Here is a 23697-nt window from a genome sequence, read left to right on the forward strand (position 1 = left end):
CTTATTAGCACTGTCAGGATAAATGGCTCTCCTGTATAAGTAGACTTAACTGTGATCTGCAAAGATGCCCTCCAATAGTCAGTTTTTTTCTGTCCTGCATTCTACTCACCATCTAAATTACAGTGACTTCATTATTTATATTGCTCTATGGAAGTTACCAAAAAAGTATATACTTACACAGAATATTAAAAATGCAATTTAAACTTACAAAAATTCAGCTGTGTGGTACCTTTATATTTTTATAGAACACATGAACTATTCAGGTATAAAGTCTATAAAATATGAAGTTATCAAATACAAACATAATTATATATAGAATTTACTTGTTTCACATATGGTTTGATTAAAAAAACTGATGAGAATAAATAAAACTATACCGTTAACTATGAGAATGTACAAAACTGTTTTGACGATAAAACACGAATTACATACTGGGTGGAATTACTGTCCCACATCACAATCAAAAGACTGAGTTTAAAAGTGTACATACATCTGCTTGACCTCCTCTCGACTGTGGTTCTGCCAGTCTTCAAGGCGTCCTTGCCAGTGTGCTGTAATTTTGATTGGTTCTGCTGATGATCATTAGACAACTTGCCTCCATTTCTCCTGCCATTCACCACCATGTTCTTGGATTCTCCCAACCACTTCATACCCACAGCCAGCCTGACCCAGGTGCATTTAGTCACTCTCTTCAAATAGCTTAGAAAATAATTTCAATGTTCTCTCCTAATGAAAACAAAACATGAACAAAGTAGGAGGTAAATACATGAAAACCATGCTAACCAGAAGCCTAAGTTCCTAAGAAAGATACATATAATTGAGATTAATTTAGTAATTAATGTCTCCACTCTTTTAAAGGCCACCTTGCTATGATCCCTCTACCCTCCCCCCTTGCCATACCATGCCAAGCTCAGGACTACAGTTCTTCCAGGCTCTTCAGCAACACAGGGACTTGTTCACTCCTTGTGCTTAAATAGCTGACTGACAAATAGTAGGTGGTCATTAAATATTCACCCTTTTCAGTTACTAATTAATAAGAATCATCTTTGCTTCTTATTATGCTGATATCTAGGTAGAGATCTATAATCTGTTCAGATTACATGTTTTGGTAAGGCTCTATGAACCCTTGGAGTAAACTGTAAGGCAATTACTCTATCTACTTTGTCTCAAGGAAAGTTCATGACTACCAGGATAAGGGACAACTGTTAGGTTAACTACTACTTTTTTTTTGGTACTAAGAATCAAACTCAGGACTTTGCACTTGCCAGGCAGGTGCTGTGCCATTGAATTACTCACTACTTATAGCATAAAGAAACCTACAAACAAAATTTAGCAGAGGAGCCAGAATAATAAAAGATGTACATCTTACATCTTTTTTGCTGTTAGTCTGAAGTCACTTTCAAAGTATTTAAAGAACCAATATTCAGATATCAAAGTAGTACATGCTTGAAAATATTTACCTTACTGTTACTTTACAATGGTCACAAAATTGAGAGTCTGTATATATTTGGCAATATACAGTTATACTTCATCTGAATTTTAAATGCCCAAGTCTGAAAAAAGAATGGCATAGGTAGTGAGAGGATTCTTATAATTTCAAATGAGGATTGAGCAGATTGTTCATAATGGAATGGGAAAAATGTTGTTTCTGATATTATTCCACTATGGAATTATGCCCTAGTCCTTTAAGACAGGATCTCACTAGCAGTACAGGCTGGGCCAGTACAGATGTAGTCCAGGCTGCTCTCAAGCGTTCAACAATCCTCCCAACTCAGCCTCCCAAGTGTGGGATTATAGGCACCACTATGCCTGGCTTATGCTCTAGTCTTTTTTTTTTTTTCTTTCTTTCTTTCTTTTTTTTTTTTTTTTTTTTGTCTTTTTCCTTTTTATCGGTACCGGGGATCGAACTCATGACTGCCTGCTTGCAAGGCAGGCGCTTATGCCGCTGAGCTAAATCCCCAGCCCTTATGCTCTAGTCTTGTATCAGAATAATGACATCCTAAAATATGAACATATAGAACCTGTGAGGTAAAGGGATCTTCGGATTACAAGCACACCTTCCAATTTACAAATGAAATTGGGACCACATTCCCATTGCTACATGATCCGCCTGCTGCAGAGGTAAATACATGAGATATAAAAGATAAAAGTAGAATCCAGCACTTTGGATCTTCCAATTACAACAGTTAAGGGTTAATCACAATCACATGGGAAAGTACAAATGATAAGCTTTTTAGTGCTGAGGATTGAACCAGGGCCTCACACATGCAAACCATATTCAACCACTGAGTTATACTCCAATTCCATAAGGTAAAATTATTGTGAAATACTCCAAGAAATGCATACCCAAACATAAGTGTAATGATACGCAGCACAGATACAAAATACCTATTTTTTACTTGACCTCAGGACTGTATGAACTTACTGTGGGATAAAAATGTGCACCGAGCGACATGATGAAAGGTTAAAGATACCTGAATAGTGTTCAGCATAGTTTTAACAGTTTTTCTTTAATATGTACTTTTCTCCTAGGTCCTTCTCTATTTAAATTTGATTAGTACTCAACTTTGTCTTTTGATTATCTTAATCCTATGGATATGTTGCTATTTAATGTATAGGAAAGGTTAAGAACAACTGTATCACATATAAGCTAAAGATTATTCAAATATTAAATTTTGCCAAATTTAATAAATGATCTCTTGTTGATGATCAAATACTCTATATGTATTTACACTTAGGAAAAAAAGGCACAGTACTGAAAAGCACTATACTTTTGAAGCATCTAGACATAGCAAGGTTGTGAAAAAACACACCAATACCCTCTCACACTTTTTCCCTTCACCTAGACTACTATAATTTGTCTTTTGTCTGGCTAATTACTTTAAGCCCTAGCTCAGTATTTGAGCTCTAAAGTTTTCCTTGATGCTCACTACCAAACCCAGTTGCACATTCCTACTGTAAAACTTAGGTAAAAGCCCTTAAGGTCATTATATTTTATTAACTAATCATCTGCTTTCTTAATTCATAGGAGTGTCTCAGAGCAAAAATCCGTTTTTCTTACCTTAGTATGACACATATCAGACACACTCAACTAATGAAAGAGTAAGTATATTAAGTTGAAGTTTAAACTATATCACAGAAACTCGATTTATTTTTCTTGAAACTAAATTAAAGTTACTGCCTGACCACTTCAAGTTCTCTTTCTCGAGACGCTCATGGTGCTAAGGGCAGCAAGAGAAATTCCTGCATGGGTAGAAAACAGGCAGGACTCACAGCTGCTACCACCAATAACTCCCCTACCAGTAGCTTGCTATTATGCTCTTGCCACAGTTCCTAGTTCTAGACTTCTAAAGAAAAAGTACAAGGAGAAGAAGGTAAAGTGTTTCCTGTCTTTAGGGAACACATATCATCCTTAGAATGCCCCATTATGAGACACCCTCATGGATAATGACTGATGGTATTTTTTTTTCCAATGGTATTTTTTAATCTCTTATGAGTACTAATTTCCCTCAACATAAAACATACAGTAGAACTATCTGGAATAAAAAAGAGAAACTCAGCTTTAGGTAGAAGTAAGAGACGTAAGAAATAGCCATCTATGGAGAATCTTTAAGTTCAACCAAGATTCCCACTCAGCAGACACAAAGCAGAAAATATAGAAATCAATGAGACCTGTATGTAGTGCAAAGTCCAGTCTGAGAACAATTACTCTAAATTACTTATTCATTCATTTTGTTATCTGGCAGGGAAAAGAACAGATGCCAATATTTTAAGAAAGATTACTTTGAGGAAGTTATAGCTATCAAGCTATCATTTTTTTCTGAGGATTAGAAGTTCATCAATAAATCTTTTCAGCAGTAGCACATGTAAGACCAGTTCATAGAACACAGACTGAGATCTGCTTAAATTTATCCTTTAATTTCAATTAAATGTGGATTAATGATCCAAACTATGTCTTTTATTTTATCTTTTTTTAGTACCAGGGATCAAACTCATGACCTTGTGCTTACCAGGGAAGCACTTAAGCCACTGAGCTAACTCCTCAGCCCTATTCAAACTATGTCTTGAGTGTCTTTTATAATATGGTCAAATGGCTATCGTTTGAACTGAAGACCTCTTAGTGTAGTGTGGCAAACCTAAGGCCCATGTGCCACAGCCAGGTGTGTGTTATCACTGCAGGTTCTATAAGGTTCACCATCGCTGCCTTAGTGCAGTAGACACTTCTGTCAATCATGAAATGAGGCTGACTTTCACTAGCATGAGTGTAATTTACATGTGTCCAGATACAGCCTAGTAAACACTGATTCTCCACATGACCATAAAACAACAGCAGCTAAGAAAAAAAATTATGTAAGCTCACAAATGAAAATTCTATAAAAGCAGTTCTAATAAAGTTAAGTAATTTTGGGGCTACTGATAAAATTGTACCTCAAAATGAACATACACTATATTAACAAGCAGATCACTTGTTCTATCCAGATGAGGGTGGACATGTTTTGCTAGGATGATCTTTTCTCATAGCATTACAAAAGCTGGCCTAAGTCTGTACTAATGTAGGCTAAAGAGAAGCAGGAGTGGGGCTAGAGGTTTAGCTCAGCTGCATAAGCGCCTGCCTTGCAAGCAGGCAGTCGTGAGTTCGATCCCCGGTACCGATAAAAAAGGAAAAAGACAAAAAAAAAAAGAGAAGCAGGAGTCAAAGACATCTGTGGGTAGCAAAACCTAAAGGTTTCCAGGCCACCACGGTGCCCCGTCCTACCCAGCAGTGCAGTCCTCTTGCCAAGGAACACAGGAGATTCACACGGAAATGTCCCCAGGGTCTTGGCTTGGTTGATAGTATGTGAACTAATTAGCCACTGGCTATATTTAAATGTAAAAATTACTTCAAATTTATGCAAAAACTGGCCGTTATTCATTCACTGGTTTGGTAATATTAGGGAATGAACTAGGGCCTTTGTAGTGAGCTACAGCCTGAGTTTATTTTAAATTACAGACTTGGTCTTGTTAAGTCACTGATTTGCCCAGGCTGGTTTTGAACATCAGATCTTCCTATCTCTGTCTTGCAGAGTACTGGGAGTTTCTACTATTTGCCACCATTTCCAGCTAGAAAAAAAATAAAGCAGTACTGGCCACTCCAAGTGGCACAGTAACTACAAATTTTTCTCTATTTTTGATTTCCCAATTTACAAGTGTCAGGAAAATCGTTAGCTATCTACTATATTCCAGATACTACTGAAAAGCACGAAGGCTCCAGGGTTCTCATCTGTGCTTATACAGGTATTCTAATGGGAGACAGTACTAGCAAATAGTAAGTTAAGCAACTTATTAATAAACGATATCAGAAAAAAGTAATTTATAGAGGCAGAAAATGTTTTCATGTAAGGGTTGATGGTGGCTCTTTTCTAAGAGCACTAAGAAAGGTAATGGAATCAGAACTCTGGAACACATGTACTAGGCATAAAGAGGCTAAGCACCAAGTCTAGGGACAGCAATGCCCTTCATGTGGCTGAAATGGATTGGTGGGAGGCTAGTTAGGCTGCAAGAAGAAAACATACAACAGAGAGTTTCAGAAGCCAGTGTTGAAACCATGGTATTTATTTCCAGTGACATGGAAAACAGAAATGACAGGATCCAACTCAGTGTTAAAGAAAGGACCATAGGGGCTGGGGATTTAGCTCAGCGGCATAAGTGCCTACTTGGCAAACACAAAGTCGTGAGTTTGATACCTGGTTCCGCGAGGAAAAAAAAAAAAAAGTACCATATTGGCAGCTTACAAACAGACTTTAAAAAAGTAGCTTCAATGAAGCTGCTAATAACCTCCAGGAATAAGAGAATCAAGGAAACTACTTAAGCGAATGCAATAAACTACAGAAAAACTACTGTCCTACATCAGCAAAGGTAAAAGGAGTGGCTGGTTTCAGGGTCTTTTCTGAAGGTTTTACTCACAGACAGCATTTACTGATAGATTGTAGAGTTAAGAGGAAAGAGGACTCAAATGTGCCTCCAAATGAAAAGAATGAAATTAATACTTTGGCTGGTAACAATGACTACAGAAGTTTAGATAGGAGTAGGGATATGAGAATTTGGCTTTGGTCATTGCTGACATGTTCATTAGTGATCCAACTGAAGTAGGCAGTTAGCTGTAAGGGCCTAGTCTACAGTTCAAGGTCAGATACTCTATAGTAATCTAGAATCACAGCAGTCATACTGTTTCACATCACAGGACCAGATGGAATCATTTAGGAGTATGGACAAAACAGGTCCAAGAACTAAGGGTACTCACTAATAATCACAGTTCAAATAAAGAAAAAGCAGCACAAGACAATGAAAAGAAGCAACTAGTGAGGGGGAAGGGCAAGCAAAACAGGTAGAGTGCTCCAAGGAAGAAGCAGACAACTTGGACAAAGACTGCAGAGCCCCAAAAGCTAATACATGTTTATGAGCCTAAACTCCAGGACAAGACATACCACTGATGAAATCTGCAAGCCCTGCTTACACCACAAAAAACCTCCAAAATGGACACCTTGCCTCGAAATATGAACTGACAAAGTCAGAGGGGGCTTTTTTTTGGTTTTGTTTTTATGAAATGGAGGAGAGGAGGAATAGCCAGAAACAAAAAAGAAAAACAAAACAAGAAGGTGGTTCATATGCCAGAAAAGACAAATGTAAATTAAATTCAAGGGGTAGGAGATAAAGGGAGTAGGTTATGATCAGTATACTCTGCTGTTGTTCTTTGTGTTACTGGGAATTGAACCGACAGCTTTACATAAACTAGGCAAGGGCTCTGCCATGAACTGTATCCCCAGCTCCTTACGTTTTTTGAGACAGGATCTTGCTAAATTGTCCAGGCTGACTGCAAACTTGACCCTTATGCCTTGGCCTCTGAAATAGCTGACCCGCAAAGATGCACAAGTATGCTAGGCCTCATTGAGGGTTTTTTAGGATTTGTAGTAAAATTTTTTAAATAATTTCCCAGATTGGAACAACAAAGATCACCTGAGAGAAACAAGAGAGGAAATTTCTCAGGGCAACTGTGCAAGGCTTTGCTGCTTCTATTTTTGTCATTGTTCATAAAAGTGACGCAACCAGATTGTAAGAAAATGCAATTATGACTGTGTTCCAAGATAGGTAGCACCATTCCTGAGAGATTTACCAGCACTGATGCCAGCCAGAAAGCTACTTTCCATGGTTTCAATGGATGTGGGGGAAACACATTTCAGATTCTAGAACTGTGCTAGTTAATCTTCATTGTCAACTTGACTGGATTAAGAGATTCATGCAGAGGTGATTAGATTGCAAGAGTATTAAATCCCACAGATGAGATTATAGCTGAATGGCTATAATGAGGTGGGGTCTAGTTGGAGGAAGTGAGATATGGGATATGACACTAGAGACTCAATTCAGTCCTTGCTCCTCACCTCTCTGGCTCTTCACTGCTCTCTGCTTCCTGGCTGCCATGGGTTGGGCACTTTACCTGTGCCACAATCTTGAGTCACGCTGTTTCTGACTTGGAGCTAGCCAACCATGGACTGGCTAAATCCTCTGAAACTGTAAACCAAAATAAACCTCTCCTCCTTTAAGCTGAGGAAATCAGGTATTTTGTCATCAACCGGCAACTAACCAATACAAATGCAAACCAAACACACAAAGGGAAGGCAATTTAGGATCAATGCAAAATACATTTGAAAACTGCTAAAATAAGAATTACATTTGGAGGTGAAAGAGTTTAAGAAATTAAAGAGGAAGCCAGATATGTATACAAATGCCTATAATGCCTACACTCTGGGAGCCTGAGACAGGAGAATCCTGTATCTGAACCTAGTTTGAGCAATTTAGCAATTTCATGAGACTGTATCAAAATAAAAAAGGGGTAGGGATATAGCTCAGTGCAAAGGGCCCGAGTTCAATTCCAACTACCACAAAAACACAAAAAAGAATTAAAGAGGAAACTCTTAATCATATAATATCACTTAGGTTAAAAAAATGTACCACACTCCACCACCAGGATACATTCCCAATCAGTAACACTAGTAGCTTTGAAGGGATGAGATAATGTAGAAATATTTTCCCCCAGAACATCTCTTTATAATCAGGAAATCTATACTGGGGGGGACTTTCAATATTTTAACAAGTTTCAAAAGAAAGCACAACTGTCTCATAGGAAATGTGCTTAGGTCACATATGCCTGCTCTATGATTGGCAGTGACAGCTCTTCCACAAACATCAATATCTATCTTTTCATAACCACTTTATAGGATTATAAATTAATGAGGGAAGAAGGGAGACAGACAGAAGGAGGGAGACAGGGGTGAGGGAGGAAGAAAAGAGGGAGGGGGGAAGGAGGTAGAAGGGGGTAAGGGAGGGAGGGAGAAGAGAAAAGAGAGAGAGAGGCGCACAGACACAGACACACACAGGGACAGGGATGCAGATACAGAGAGACAGACACATACAGCCAGCCAGAGACATACATACATGGACAGACGGACCAGACTAGAGACTGCACCCAGTGTCTTCACTCTAAACTACATTTTTTGAGACTGAGTCTCATTAAATTGTCCAGGTTGGCCTTGAACTTGCAATCCTCTTGCCTCAACTTCCTTAGTTTACAGGGGTATTACACATGTGCCACCATGTGTGGCAGTAACTTTTGTTTAATGTCCTACACAAACCAGGATTTTAAAAATCTGACAGAAAAATTAAAATAATGATTCTGAATGTCTACCAAGAATTTTAACATAATTCCTGAGACACTACCAAGAACTCTCTCACTAGATTTGCAACAGCAAGCAGAACCACTAAAATATCCAGGATTTGGAGACAGATTTATCTACATTGATAGGCACTAATCAGATCATTCCCAGAATATTAGGCCCTGGTTTCCGCTGGTCTACGGCCTCTTTTTTTTTTGTAGTGGTGCTGGGGATCCAACCCAAAGCCCCGTGCATGCAAAGAACTCTACCACTAAGCCATATTCCCAGCCTTTAGGGCTTCTACATGATGCACAAGCAGGAAGTACAAAGGCAGTATAAAGGCGAGACACAACAGCCTGGCAGTTCTTCTGATTAGCTAGCAAGGTCAGTTACAAAGGTAGACTAATAACCATCAGCTTATGAAGCTTGGTACAATGTACGATCTGGCATCCTGTATGTTCAGTTATGCTCTTGTGCTTATAGGGGTTAAGAAAATAATTAGGAAGCCATAAAGCAGTTATAGAAATAAGCAGTTTCAAAAAAACAAAGTTTTTAAAAGGAAAATTCCTCTTACAGTTTTTTCCTTTTATTTTAACATGTTGGACTTACACAGATAGTTTACAGTTTATCTTTAAGAAGTTACCAGTGGAACTACTTTTATGTCGGGATTATCCTGTGGTGAGACACTATTTTGCTTAAATGGTTATGTTTTGATCTGTGCTGTTTTGTTGTTATGCCCTGTTTTGTCTCAATCTCCATTTTATTATTTTTTTATTTTTATCCTTTTAATTAAGGGAAAAACAAATAAAAAAATAGTAGGATATATTATAGTAACCCACTTTGATTTACTATTAACTTGATTTGAAGCCCTGTATTGCTCTCACCATCTTGTTTTAACTGATGTTCCTCTATTCTGTTTTGCTTGATAGTACCAGGTTTGAAAGGTTAGGCAACAGCTGTGAAGATAGTGGGATTCATTATGATGCCCATTCTGGTTGACTATTATCTACTTTTGAAGACCTGTAATGTCTCCAATGTTTTTGGTTTTGTTGGTTTCGTTCTTTACTGTTTTGCTCAATTTTATTATAACTGATGATATAGGCAACTCTATTAGAGATAGCGGGAGGCATTATGGTAACCATTGTTGATCACCTTGTATTATGTTTTTGCATTATCTATTATGTCCACCCTTTTGATTTGACTGACTCTGTTCTGTTGTGTCACATTTGGTTTTACTCTCTTCCAAAAAAAGCAGTAAGAACTGTGGGAGCAATAAAACCCAAAATGTGTAATAGTCATTGTACAAAAGAGAGGAAAAGAAAGTGCTCTGAACAATATAACTGCATGTATATTTAAGTGTATAAGATAGACAATGATATTACAGAGTTTTGTTGGATCATTGAACAGAACTGTGTGAATGTTCACTATATAAGCTTTAATTTTGTAACTTGAACAAATATTTCTAAGATGACAATATGTAATCTATTAACTAGTGATTTCCTACTGTTTTTTTTTCTGAAATTCTGTATAACTTGTACCCTTTCTTTTTTTCTTTTTCTCCTTAAATAAAATTTTTTTTAAAAGACAAAAAAAAAAAAAAAAAAAAAAGAAGTTACCAGTGGGAGAGAAGTAATTTCCCAAGTGGCTAAAAAAGAAAAGTTAACACAAAATTTTAAAAAGCAAGTACTAACCTGTTAAAGGACTTATGGAACGCTTTATTCAGAAGTGTGTATTTTTTAAGTGATTCTGCTACAATTTGTCAAGAAAGCAATTCAATATGTCAAACAGTTAACAATGCTCTCTCTGGAGGCTGAGATCATAAGCAATTTTTACCTGGGATATGTTCAACTTTTCAAAATGAACATTTATTACTTTTATCACAGAAAAATAAAGATGTATGTATGAAAAGGAAAAGTAAAGCAGACTGAAAGCTTTCAGCACAGGCCCTTGCACTTGGAATGCTGCCAACCTCCTCTACAACCCCACTTTCCAAACCTCACGTAATGTCCTTTTTATTCATGTTAACCCTTTATGTTTCTTATCATGGTGCTTATCAAAGCCATACTCATTTCTTTGTGCTATTATTTCATAACACCTGCTTCCCCACCATAGTGTAAATTAGCTAAGGTATACTTTCCACATCACTAGAACCCAGCACAAGGTCTGAAGTACTACAGGTCCACTGGTACCATACCCTCCTCCTAGTCCCAAACCTAACTACTGTTTATGAATTCACCTGGTTATTAGAGCTTTCCCCCAAATTTAAAATTACAAAAGAATTCTAGAGTATATCGAAGAATTCCAAGTCAGTCTACAATGGTTATTCTAAGTCCATCTGTACTCAATACATAGCCAAGGCTCTATGGAATTCTAAAGTAGTACTTTTAGGGATTAGGTTAAAATAAGAAGCCCTGTAAAGCTGTCAGAAGCACGTGTGATCAATATTTCAATATAAGACTATAATACAGTTTGAAAGGGCAATTGGTTATTTGCCAATTTGTTAGAAAACTACCATGACTTTATGTTCATACCTGAAACCTTACAACTTACAAATATTGCTAGAAATAGGTCTCACTTGAAAAGCTAGACGACTTGATAGAATGTTTAACTAGCTCTAGTGATAGGAGAAAAGCTGTAGGGATTTTTGTTTCTCTAAATTCACAATTATTTCTCTATGTAAGATAGAGCTGTCAGTATACACAGAAGCTGTCATATGAATTCAAATGCTAATTGGGTATCAAATCATCAGTTCAGTAGCAAAGAATAGGTCCCTCCACACTTGTAAAATAACGGCAAATGTCTATGTTAGTATTAGGTATCATCCCTAGTTTCTTTCTCTAGCTTCTGTAGAGTCTATCTCAGATGTATTTTGCTTAACAGCTCTCCCAAGTATCCTCAGAGAGTGGTGATGCCCTCATTTGGACCAGCAAGGGAATGGAATCAACAAAGGACACGCCTTTTCTTCCCTATGGGGCTCAGGACTGGGCCCGTGGCCTCAAGCATACTAAGTGTTCTGCAACTGACTGACTTCTCCAGCCCTTTTTATTTTTTGAAATACAGTCACACTAAGTTGCTCAGGGTGGCCTCAAATTTACCATCCTCCTGCAGCTGGGATTACAGGTATGCATCACTGCACTCAACTGACAGCAAAAGTACTTCATAGTGCTTCACTCACAATCCTTTCAGGATAAAGACAGAGATGCCATCAATAAATTTTGAAAAACACTGACCATGGTAAATTGGTTAATTACGCTAAAGGAGACTGTAAGTAGGCTGAAAAATGGCCCCAAATTAATCAGGTTCTAATCTCTGGAACCTGTGTCACTTTATAAGGAAAAAGGCCTTTGAAGCGCTATTCAACCAAGGATTTTTTTTTTTTTTTAACTCATTCCTTGAATAAACAACAACCAAGGATTTTATGAGAAAAAAGAATATCCTGGTATTATAGTTTGTGTCTAGATGTCCCCTCAAAGTCTCATGCAGTCATAGTGGGGGGAAGGCTTTTTAGAGGTGGTTGAATCTAAAGTTTGTAACTGATTTATGGGCCAATCTTGAAATTAAGGGTGTAAGGACTACATATGCCCTAGGGAGGTTAGCCTGCATAACTTTTGCTGTTTTCTGCCACAATCAACTGTTGTCCCTCTGCCATATGCCACTCTGCCTTGGAGCCAGCCTTATGGACTGAAATCTCTACAAAACCTTCCTCCTTACCTGGGTGTTGAGTATGTTTGTCTTGACAAGAGAAAACTAAAAAAAACACCAACAGGCCTTCAACACCCTCAAAAATGCCAATAAAAGAAAGGAAGGAGGAGACAGGACACTAAACAGCAGTAGAAAAGCAGAGAATAGAGTGATGTGGTCACAGGTAAAGGGATGCTGCAGTCACTGGAAGCTGAAGGTGGCAAAGAAAGATTCTCTCCTAGACAGCAGCCTTTCTCACACCTTGATATGGACCCAGTGAAACTGATGGTGAATTTCTGGTCTCCAGAACTGAGAGACAATACATTCATACTGCTTTAAGCACCATCAATATGGTAATTAATAACAGCAGCCACAGGAAACTAATACACAGGCCATGAAAACATGAACTATAGAAGTGCTTTACAACTACCAGACTACTGAAATACAAAAAAATTCCAACATAAACATGAAAAGATTTAATATATCTTTTAAACAGGCCATTTAGGGGCTGAGGATTTAGCTCAGTGGCATAAGCACCTGCCTTGCAAGCGTGTGGTTGTGAGTTTGATCCCTGGTACCAAAAAAAAAAAAAAAAAAAGAAACAGACTATTTAAAACAACTTTTAAATTATTCTTCCTTTTCAATTGCAGGTAACAGTTATAGACTAATACAGATTTTTGAAAATAAAGCTGGTCTCTCAATTACAAAATGAATTACTGTAGTAAGCCAAATAACCACAATCTTCCTTAGAAGTGCTATGATTGGACATTTTCCATTTACATAAAAAGTTACAATAAAAGCTATCTGGTAGAATTTTTCATTTAGCATTTTAAACAGCAAAACATCCACTACTTTTATGATCAAACATCCGCAATATCCGCCATAAATCTACAGTTGGACATGTGGTGAATTCCTCTCTAACTGCCTCACTTTGGAAAATATTGATTCTTGTGTGTACCCACATTCAGTTTGTTTTACAATGAAGGATTTTATAGAAGAAAGACTTCACATCTCCAGCAGTGCCAGGGATTGAACTCAGGGCTTTGTGAATACTAGGCAAGTGGTCTACCACTAAACCACATCCCCAGTCCTTTTATTTTACTGTGAGACAGGATCTCACTATGTCACCAAATTGTAGAGGTTAGGGTATAATTTGTGATCTTTCCGCTTTAGCCTCTTGAGTAGATGAACAAGCATACCCCACCTCCTTGGCTCAGTAGGTATTTTTTTATATTTCTTTGGTACTGGGAATTGAACTCAGGACCTCATGCTTGCCAGGAAGTCAATGTGTTGCTGAGATAAATCTCTGGCCAGTAGATATTTTTAAAATAGTTTTTTAGTTGATGTGGTTATATGGAGAAAAAGCAAAAGCAAAATCACAACAGGTCCACTACATAAAACAACAAAAACACCTACTTACCCCCATCTCTATACCTGACACCTAGTAGCCACCTATAAATTAAAAAAATAAAATTCCTTTTCCTTTGTTACTATCTCCTGAGAGCCAAACGTTTCACTTTTCTAAAAACCTATGCCACCTAGTGCCAAATGTGTGTAAGTACAACCCTAAGAGCCCACGGTTCCTCAGAACAGTCATTCCTACTGGAAAGAGGCTGAAGGGAAACTTCCAAAGATGATTCTTCTTGTACCCTCCAGCAGGATAACCAAGCACACGTCTTTAATCTTACTGACACTCTAGGTTTGGCACACTGACTGAATTAACAGCAGGTGCTAATAAAGGTCTCCAACAGCCTCTTTTCAAGTAACTAGGCAAAAGCAAAGAAGGCCAAATACACTTGCTCCATTCCTCATCTTACAACTCCCACAAGGGAAAAATAAACCATCACTAATTTTTAAAAGCATACAAATTTTCAAGAGAATGAAAAAGGGAATGGGGCACTAATTATGATAAATAAACATCAGTTTTCCCTTTCCTATCTCTCCTGAAGAAAGGAATGTGATTTCAACAATGTACATAAAGATTATACCAAATTACACTGTGCATATAACAAAGACTACAGATTTCGTTACAGTAGAATTTTGTTTGTTGTGTACCTGTTAAAAGATTTTTCTCGTATTGTAACTCCATCTATAAAACAATTAATAAATCAGAGTAGCTCCATTCTTAATGCTTCCTATGTTCATTCTATCATTTAATTCTTGTACTCTATAAAATAGTTTGTTCCTGTTTATATAGATAAGAGGTTGCAAATTTTCCTTAACTGTGCTGTAGAAAAGACTCCTCTGGTGGAAGGCTGTGAGCCTAAAGGCAGACAAAGCAGTTAAAGTACATTTAATAGTACCAGTGGATGGAGAGAAAAGCTCTGGTGTTTAAGATAAAACGTGTGATAAAATGTGTCTTTCATGAGGGCAAAAGTTTTGGTTTAAAAGATAAGATTGCCATTAAAGAAATTTGGGAGTACAGAAAGAATGATGAAAAAGTTTGCACTGAACTGTGGGAAGAAGGGCACTACTCAGGGGAAGCTGTCCTGAAATGCTGGAACTCAGGAAAAAAGTGCAGACTGTGAAGATTTTAACATTATGTTATTCACTGTAAAAAGAAACAGAGTCAGGGAAGTAACTTACTTGCCCAAAGTAATTCACTTCTGATAAGATACTGTGTCATCACTAATAAAAGGAACCTAAAATATTCTGAGCTTTATTATGGGCAGTTAAATAAAAGGGAAAAGGGGACAGACTACAGAAGAAAATAAAAGGAGAAGCAAGAGACAACACTGGCACTGGGAAGGCAGCCCTGTCTTGCAAAGCAGCACTCCTGTCTACACTATGTGGGTATATGTACTGCTAACTATCCAGCTGTGTCCAACACATGATTGTCTGCCTACATCATCAACAGGATCTGAATGCCCGAGGCCTGGCAACAAGGAGAAACTACCTCCTAGCTCTAACATTCTGAGTACTATTGCACAGTATTGCTTTCAATTCAGGAACTGTGAAAATCACTTCACCTGTATCTTATCAATTACCACAGGCCCTTAATATGTACACAATATTACTATTACCACCCCAACTTTACCAACAAGGAGAACAGGCCTTAAAGAACTAGGAAAAAAAATTAGCTAAGGCTAGGCTGACAGACTGTACATTTTCAACATCGTGTAAGTACAGGAAAGTAGTACAACTCCAACTCAAAATTTTAAGTACACTTTGTCCCATTTTTGAAGAGTAAAACTCTAGAATTGAGAGTTTCTGCTTTTCTGGGGGTTTTGGTACAGTGTGGGAAGAGAGACAATTCGATAGGCATGTAACTTTAAATTCTGGTAAGATCTATAAGAGAAACAGTGAAGGAGACAGAATTATGCAGCAATAGTCTCTGGATTGGAAGACCAGGGGAAATAAGCCAAAAAGGATTTAATATGCATTTTTGTAAACATATAAAGGGAACACCTTTTTTGGGTAAAAAAAATTCTTGCTATCATATATTTCCATCTACTAAGCGAATATTTGCAGAGGCAACTGGATTTGTCTGAACCTTCCAAGGACCCTGAATGAATGAGGTTGGGCTGTCTGTCTCTCTTTCTTAAAGGACAGAGAGTTTTCTGTGGCTTCTCTACCCTAGTCTCCAGGGGCTGAAAAATCAAACTTCCCTTTACTTCTCAGCGGGAGTGTGTATGTGTTCAACTTCCCAAGAGCAGGCTGGTTTTCTTGTTAAAAATACATACTCACATGGTGCAACATAACCATTACTTTTAAAACAGAAATACTCTTTGAAGATCATTTATACATTTCAGATACTTCACCTTTTACATAAATCCGACAATGATTTATTCTATAAACCTAGAATCCACTCCAACATTTATCAAGAGCCTGTTGGGAGCCACTGGGCACTGTTCATGGTGCTGGAAGAGATTCTGCAAACACCCAACACCAGAGGGCGCACAAGAGCTTCTGCTGTCAGAATAATCAGGCAGAACTACTACTATACTTGGAAAGGGAGGGATCAAAAGCATGTTTTTTTGTTTTGTTTTGTTTTTTTAAAAGGGTATCTAAAGAACAAGGCAGATGTGTGCAGAACAGGAAGCAGAAGGGCCCTTCAGTGAAGGAACCTTTTGCATAAAGCCCAAGGCAATCCCACGCCCTTTAGCAATCAGCAATCTGCTGACCAAGTTCTCCTGTAAAAGGAGGCACAAGTTAGAATATGGGTGCCCTAACATCTGTATTAGGAGGGGCTGGGGATTTAGCTCAGCGGCATAAGCGCCTGCCTTGCAAGCAGGCAGTCCTGAGTTCAATCCCTGGTACCGATAAAAACGAAAAAGACAAAAAACAAACAAACAAAAAAAACATCTGTATTAGGTGTTGCACTGTTTCATATCAACATGCATAACTAAGGACTCCTTAGTTCAGCAGCCCTATAATGTAGATGAGTATTGTATATTACTTAGAAATGAAAAGGCTAAAGCTCAGAGATGAGTAGCCTTTCTGAAACTCTTGTGCTAAAACTGAAGTGTGGAGTTCACTACAATAGTTGAGTGCCCCCCCCCAAAAATAGCTGAATGTCTCGTCCTTAAATAAAAAGGTTATCACTGGCATTTCCCTAGGTCTATTTACTTTTTTCTTTAGGATAATACAGAAACTAAGACATCTTACCAAGATTCAACTGGCAATAGAGATCTTAAGAATTAAGCATTTTTATCTAGAAACAATGACATAAGCCAGTAATTCTACTTACTCAGAAAGGTGAGGCAGGAGAATCACAAGTTTGAGGCAAGCTCAAGCAAATTACCAAGAGCCCGTATCAAAAAATAAAGAGTGGGGGCTGGGGATTTAGCTCAGCGGCATAAGCGCCTGCCTTGCAAGCAGGCAGTCGTGAGTTTAATCCCCGGTAACGATAAAAAGGAAAAAGACCAAAAAATAAAAAATAAAGAGTGGGAGACAGTGTTCAGTGGTATAGTGTTTGCCTAGCATGCATGGGGCCTTGGGTTCAATCTTCAACTGCACTCCCCCCATCAAGCTCGAGACCACTGATACATTCTAAAACCCAACCAATTATAAAATATCCCTCTTAATTGTTTTTCAGGGTTTTTAAAAATTAGTACATATTTGCAGTATATAACAGTTACACTCCTCTTGGGGAGTTGGTACAAACATATCTTAATTCTTTAAGTATCCATCTCACCAATGTGATGTTTCAAAAGAGAAGTAAACTACATAAAACATGTAGATAAACTAAGTAAACCAATTACAAAGATGTCAAACTATGATTAAAACGGTTCTTAGAAGCAAGAAAACAGGTGGAGAAAAGACAAAGTATGATTTAGGATTGGAAGTGGCTTCAAAAGGTTGGTCATTTTATAGAAATTGAAACTTGGCCTTATTAATGTCTTTTGCAACTAGTGGCAGCAGACTGGAAGACAGATGATTCCTATTCCAAAGATTTCTCAATTATTCTGCAAATTATACTTATATACAGCAGTAAGTATTTATATATAGCCCTACGTCTCCAAAGTGTTTTGAGTTTGTCTGGTATGGACACCAGACAGCCCCAACTCAGGCTGCCTGAGGCAGGAGACAGTGTGTGACCAAACTGGTTTGGATAGCCTAAGAATGCTTTGGCACCTTAGCAAAAAAAAAAAAAAAAAAGAAAAGAAAAAGAAAGAAAGAAAGAAAGAAAGAAGAAAAAGAAAAGAAAAGAAAAAGAAAAAAGAAAAAAACCCGACAAAACAAAATACAGTTTATAAGATCAATAACTGTGGAAACTAGTGAGTTTTTCTGCCATTTGTGAGAAAACATTTTAGAGATAAGAAATGTCAATACTGTAATGTAAATAAGTTTCTGGTTCCATTGTCAGCTACACGAATGAAATATATCCTCTCTAACTGACTGAATAATATGGGGCTCAAAAACAAAAAGTTTAAAGAAAAATGTTATTGTTAGAAGTTAAAGTGGATTTACAAAAATAAACTGGATTGAGTCTACTGTACAGATGGATTCTCTCTATAGCACGTGTTTAAAACAGTAAAACTGTAATGCATTCACAATAAGATGTGCACAACTAAAATCTGGGAGCATATCTTTTGAATAGAAAAAGTCATGCTTTTAGTGAAAAGCATTTAATTTGATCAGGACAAAATAAAGTTCAGATCATACTCATAAGATAAGCACAGGGTTAGATACTCGTCAGGCAAAACTTTTCCTCTCAACTGACACTTCTAATACAAAAAACATCAAATTATGGAGAAGAAAAGTGAGAGAGAGAGAGAGAACGTGAACATACAGTTGGTAGAATTCAAAGAAAGCTGTTAAACCCACCCCAATTAAAAATTTGATGATTAGGAGCCCTTCTTTGTACAGCATGTTCCATGAAACCTGGACACTAAAAATGCAGGTTTTTATTTTACATTTCAAACTTAGGAGCTCTGAACAGAAAGCATTTTTTAATATTTCAAAACTGTGAGCCTAAGAAAGAAGTTACATTTTAAGTTCACCAGATACTCATATCCTGCAGAAACTGTGTTTTGTGCTTTTTTTTTGGGGGGGGGGGTCTTTTTCCTTTTTATTGGTACCGGGATCGAACTCAGGACTGCCTGCTTACAAGGCAGGCACTTATGCCATTGGGCTAAATCCCCAGCCCCTGTTTTATGCTTCTTATAGCAATTTAAAACCATTGTTCTACACCAAGACAAGTCAGTAAAACAAGTTTTAAAGTTACATTTTACACATAAAACATCTCTTGCACAAAGTTAGTTATGTTTGAAATAGAACCCCAACTCAAAAACCAACAACCTCTTTTGTGTTTATTTTATACTATGTAGCCAACAGTGTGACCTACTGCAGGGAAGACACACAGTTCATTCTTTTATTACACTGGGGAGGAAAGACATGGTTGGTTTTGCGGTATCAGGGTCTGAACCCAGGGCCTTCACAGAGTTACAATCCCACCTTTTTCTTGAGACAAGAGACTTGCCAAATCACTAAGTTCCTGAGGCTGGCCTAAAACTTGCAATCCTCCTCACACTGCCACAGTGTTAAGATTACAGGTATGCACTACCACGCCTGGCTGATGGTCTCTATCTTTAAAAATCTGTAGAATATGCTTAACAATTCCCATGTTAGGTATGACATAGTCCTGAAGTCCTTACCATGGAGGATTCTGGTGAGTGGAGAAAGTAGAGCTCATATATAGTGCACAAAAGCAAAAAACAGAATCACAGTTAATTTACGTGAAAAAATTTGCTCCGGAAGTCATGGGAACATTCCTGAACACAGGGTTCTTTTTTCTATCTGTCTGTCTGTCTTTCTCTCTCTCTCACACACACACACATACACACACAAATCTTTGTCACACAACCCAGCCACATTCTTGGCCAGATAAACCCACAAATTGATAGTCAAGTAAAGAGAATCAAATTTAATCCCAGATTTATATGACCCAAGGGAAAAGTTACAAACCAATACTCCCTGTCCACACAACACTCAAAGACACACAAACACCCAAGACACTTCACGCAGCTCCTCATCCTTCATGTGCTTCTGCCACCCTCCCCCCACTTTCCCAGTATGGTCCATTGACATCTGCTACGGGGAAAGACTTCAGAGCACAGCAGTCCAGCATGTCCAAAGCAGCTGAACATACAGGTGTAGGAATGGTTGGGAGAAGAAAAGAGAAATGATTTTGAGTTTGGTTTCAAAGATTATGGGTAATGTCTGGCTTGGTGGCACACACCTGAAATCCCAGCTACTCAGGAGGCTGAGACAAGAAGAATGAAAATGAAAATTCCAGTCAGGTGTGTTGGTATGAACCTGTTAACCTAGCACTCAGGAGACTGAGGCAGGACAGCTGAGAGTTCAAGGCCAGCCTGGACTATATTGTGAGTTCCAGCCTACATTACGTAGTAAGATCTTCGATGCTTTAAAAAAAAAAAAAAATGAAGTCAAACAGAGCAACTCAGCAAGACCTTGTCTCAACAATAAAGAAGCCAGGGATGTAGCTCAGTGCTCCCTGGGTTCACTCACGCATTTTGGAAAATAAAATAAAGTTAACAAAACAAAACAAAAAAACCCCACAAAACACAACAAACTCTACTTTCAAGAATGCTGTATTATTTCCACTCTCAAGCTAAATTGCTTAAATAACAATGTTTTCACATAATACTAGAATGGATACATTTTGAAAAACTACAAACTATTAAATTTGACAATTTGAAGGCTAACAAATTATTAATAGATAATGCATGATCTGTTGGGCCCCTAATATGCACCTGCTTCTGGGCAGACAAGCCAACTAAAACCCAATAAGCTCACAAGAAAGCTAACTGAGGGGGCACATAAACCAGCCAATATAATACGGTAATAACTGCTCAGCGAGCTCACAGGAAGATGCATTTTACAGGATGGACGAGACTGGAATGCAAGAGAAGGTGCCGTCAACCAGCAGGCAACATTCTTGGAGGGCCTCTCTGAAGCGCCTGTGTATACTATGGAAAGAAATGGGCACATGAATGCTGGACCAAACGTGGCCAAAAGACGATATGCACGAGAAACTAGCAGAGCTGGAGCTTGGGAGAGGAAGCAGAATGTAGAATGCTCAAACTAAACTCAAACTAAACTCTCAAAAATGGGCTAGAAGTCCTCACACTTTGCGAGATTAAACTGTTCGTGAACTTTAACCCTAGAAGACAGGTAGCTCCAACAACGGCAGGGTCACACCTGCGGTTGAAGTTGCTAAATCTTCAGCTGCACAACAAACGTGTATGTTTAGCAAGTAACTTCAAGTGTGTACTTCACAAATCATCTTTGATTCCAGGCTAAAATTACTTCCTCCTGCCTTTAAAAATGATTTATGTTTCTGCTACTAATTACAGTACAAAAATTACAGGTGTGTTCTCAATAAATATCAAAGACTGAAGGGAAAAAGTTACAGTTGGCAATAGCTTCAACCAAGGATACAAACCAAAGCCTTCATACCCGTGAGGCCACGCTTGATTAAAGTTTGTATCACAATCATGTCCAGATGAAAAGAATCACAGCCAATCCGATTAATTCCTCTGCCTACTACTTCTTTAAGTTCTTAAAACTAACTTCAAAGAACAAGTTTCCACTGTCCAGTATTTCTAAAGTTTCACCACTTCCAGGGATCGTAAACTGCAGCTCCGGAACCGGCCCAAGGAATTTCTTGGCGCCCCGCTAGTGTCCACCTCGGTCTAGCAAGGAGGATCGAGTTGTCACTTTGAACACACGTTCGTTCCTCCTCCTGGAGGTAGGGGTGACCCTGGGCACATCTCCTCTGGGGGTGTGTGTGCTAGGTCCCACGGCGCCGGAGACCAGGGGAACGGACAGCAGAGACAGCACGAGGGGGAAGGAGCGACGCGGGGACGCTAGGCCGGGGGAGGGGACGCGGCCCGGCGCAGGACACGCTCGGAGGACACTCAAAAGGAGGCTCGTGCCAAAACAAAAACAACCGAAAGTTCAGCGCGGCGGCGGTAGCAGATTGGGCGAGCCCGTTCACGGCTGCCCATTGGAGAAGAGGAAAAACAGAGTCCCCCAATCGCAAGCGGCGCGGCTGCTCCCCTCGTGCGGCCGCGGCCCGGCCCCGACGCTGCCCGGCGGCCGCTATCGCTCCCTTCCGGCCGCGGCCACCACTGCAGGCCGCCTGCCCCGCAGCCCCGCCCCGCAGGCCACTCGCCCCGGCCCGGCCCAGTACCTGCCCGGCCACCGCGGCCCCTCACGCCCCCGCCCGGCCGCCCGGCGCCGCAGCCGCCCGCCTTCCCCGGCTCACCGCGGCCGGCCGATGCCGCTCGGGCGCGTTCGAGGCCCCGTTGCCCGGCCACTGCGACGGGAAAGGGGGACCCACGCTGCCGGGCCACTCTTTCCCGTCCCCTCAGAAAATTAATCACCAAAAAATAATTCCACAGAAAAATGGAGAGTAAAATTCAAGATGGCGGCGCGAACCGCAGCACCGCTCGCTCCATCCGCAGTGGGGGAAAAAGGAGTCCCGCCAGCCCCGGGCCTCCCGCCCCGACTCGGCTGCTGCTGCCGCTGCCTCCACTGCGCCCCCGCGCCTGCGCCCCCGGCCTCGGTCCGCCGCGCTCGGCCGCCCTCGCCCTTCCGCTCCAGGCCTCACCTCCACCTGGCGCGCCGCCGCGCGGTCCGAAAAGCATCCGCCGCCCTCGGGGACCGCGTCCCGTGTCCTCGCGCCGCGCGGTGCCTCCTCCGGTCCCCGGGTGTTCTCAGCTCATAGCCCCGGAGCCTCGCCGTCCGCGCCACAGACGCGTCGCCGCCCCCGGTGAGCTACCCGGACACCGCCCGGGCCCGGTGGAAGGACACGAAAAAGAGTCCGTGACCGACGGCGGAGGGACACCACGTCGGCAGCAAACGTGTGCGCCCCTATGTGGCGCTGGCCGCCGCGGTGGCTTCGACGGGATTTTGTGAGATGAGGTGGAGGAACGCCAGGGAGAAAAAAGTTCCTCGCCGGCGTCTCCCGACGGCGGAGGCACAAGAGCGACTTTCGAGAGAACGAGCCGCGTCGTTGCCGTCGCTTCGTCTCGCAGCGGAGGAATCGCGCGAGCGTCGGTACGGGAATCCCTCCGCCTCGCTGCCCTTTAAATCGCGGTGGAGGCGGCGCCGCCGCGCGTCCCGCGGGCGCCACCTAGTTCCCGAGTCGTCTCCGCCGTCCGCCCTGCGGGGCCCCGCGCCCGCCCCCGGCCCTTGAACACCTGCACCTACCAGGGACAGCTCCCGAGCCTCGACTCTGGGGGGCAGCCCGGGACGCGAGGGACGCTTCTCGCTTTCTGCTGCCTCCTGATTGCTTCGAGGGGAGGCGGCCCCGGGAAGCTGAGTTTCTTTGTTGTGGGAATGGGTGTCGCTGGGAGCAGATACACCCTTAAAGACCATGTGGGCAGCCCGAGCATTACAACACGGGAGGAGGGGAGGGAGGGAGCCTGCGTTGGTCAGGCCGCTCCGTGCTGTGTCAGCCGGCCGTTTCTTAAGCACCTACTGGGCGCCAATCTCTCGATGACACCGTGTAATTCCCACCTCTCTTCTTGCGCTCTTTGAGCACCAGAAAGACAGCTGAGTCCTCCAGGAGTTTAGGCAATGAAAGAAGATACCGGGTAGCTTGCAGTCCCGGGATCTTGCAGAGCCCTGCGCCTTAGGTCTTGCAGTGGGGCCATAGTGTACAGACTGACAATAATGAAAAGTAGCATGTGTTCAGCCCTTCCCAGGCACTGATCCCGGACTCTCTTATTTCTTATACCAACCATCACCACCACCACCCTCCACGCACAAGGTAGGAAGCATTGTGTGTCCCAGTTTACACAACAGGGAAACCGAGGCACAACTGGTCACGGTCTGAGGATGAGTCCTTATTCAG

General features: G+C 40.6%; 1 protein-coding gene across 4 annotated transcripts in view; it reads right to left on the reverse strand.

The window, feature by feature from the left end:
• Positions 1-22602, reverse strand: part of Kmt5b (lysine methyltransferase 5B) — a 58735-nt gene extending 36133 nt beyond the window's left edge. For 3 of the 4 annotated variants that reach the window (XM_003468314.5, XM_063227637.1, XM_063227636.1), the window contains exons 1-2: positions 22450-22602; positions 491-726 (exon numbers count right to left, since the gene is read on the reverse strand). In XM_003468314.5, the coding sequence (XP_003468362.1) occupies positions 491-650 (160 nt within the window). In that variant the 5' untranslated portion in view covers positions 651-726; positions 22450-22602. Of the gene's footprint in view, positions 1-490; positions 727-22104; positions 22286-22449 lie in introns of those variants that run through there. The other variant, XM_013150841.3, reaches the window with a different exon arrangement.
• Positions 22603-23697: the final 1095 nt, after the last annotated feature.

Source organism: Cavia porcellus, unplaced genomic scaffold (assembly GCF_034190915.1).
Source record: "Cavia porcellus strain 051 isolate PalLab524CR breed Dunkin Hartley unplaced genomic scaffold, mCavPor4.1 scaffold_17, whole genome shotgun sequence".
Taxonomy (NCBI): Eukaryota; Metazoa; Chordata; class Mammalia; order Rodentia; family Caviidae; genus Cavia; species Cavia porcellus.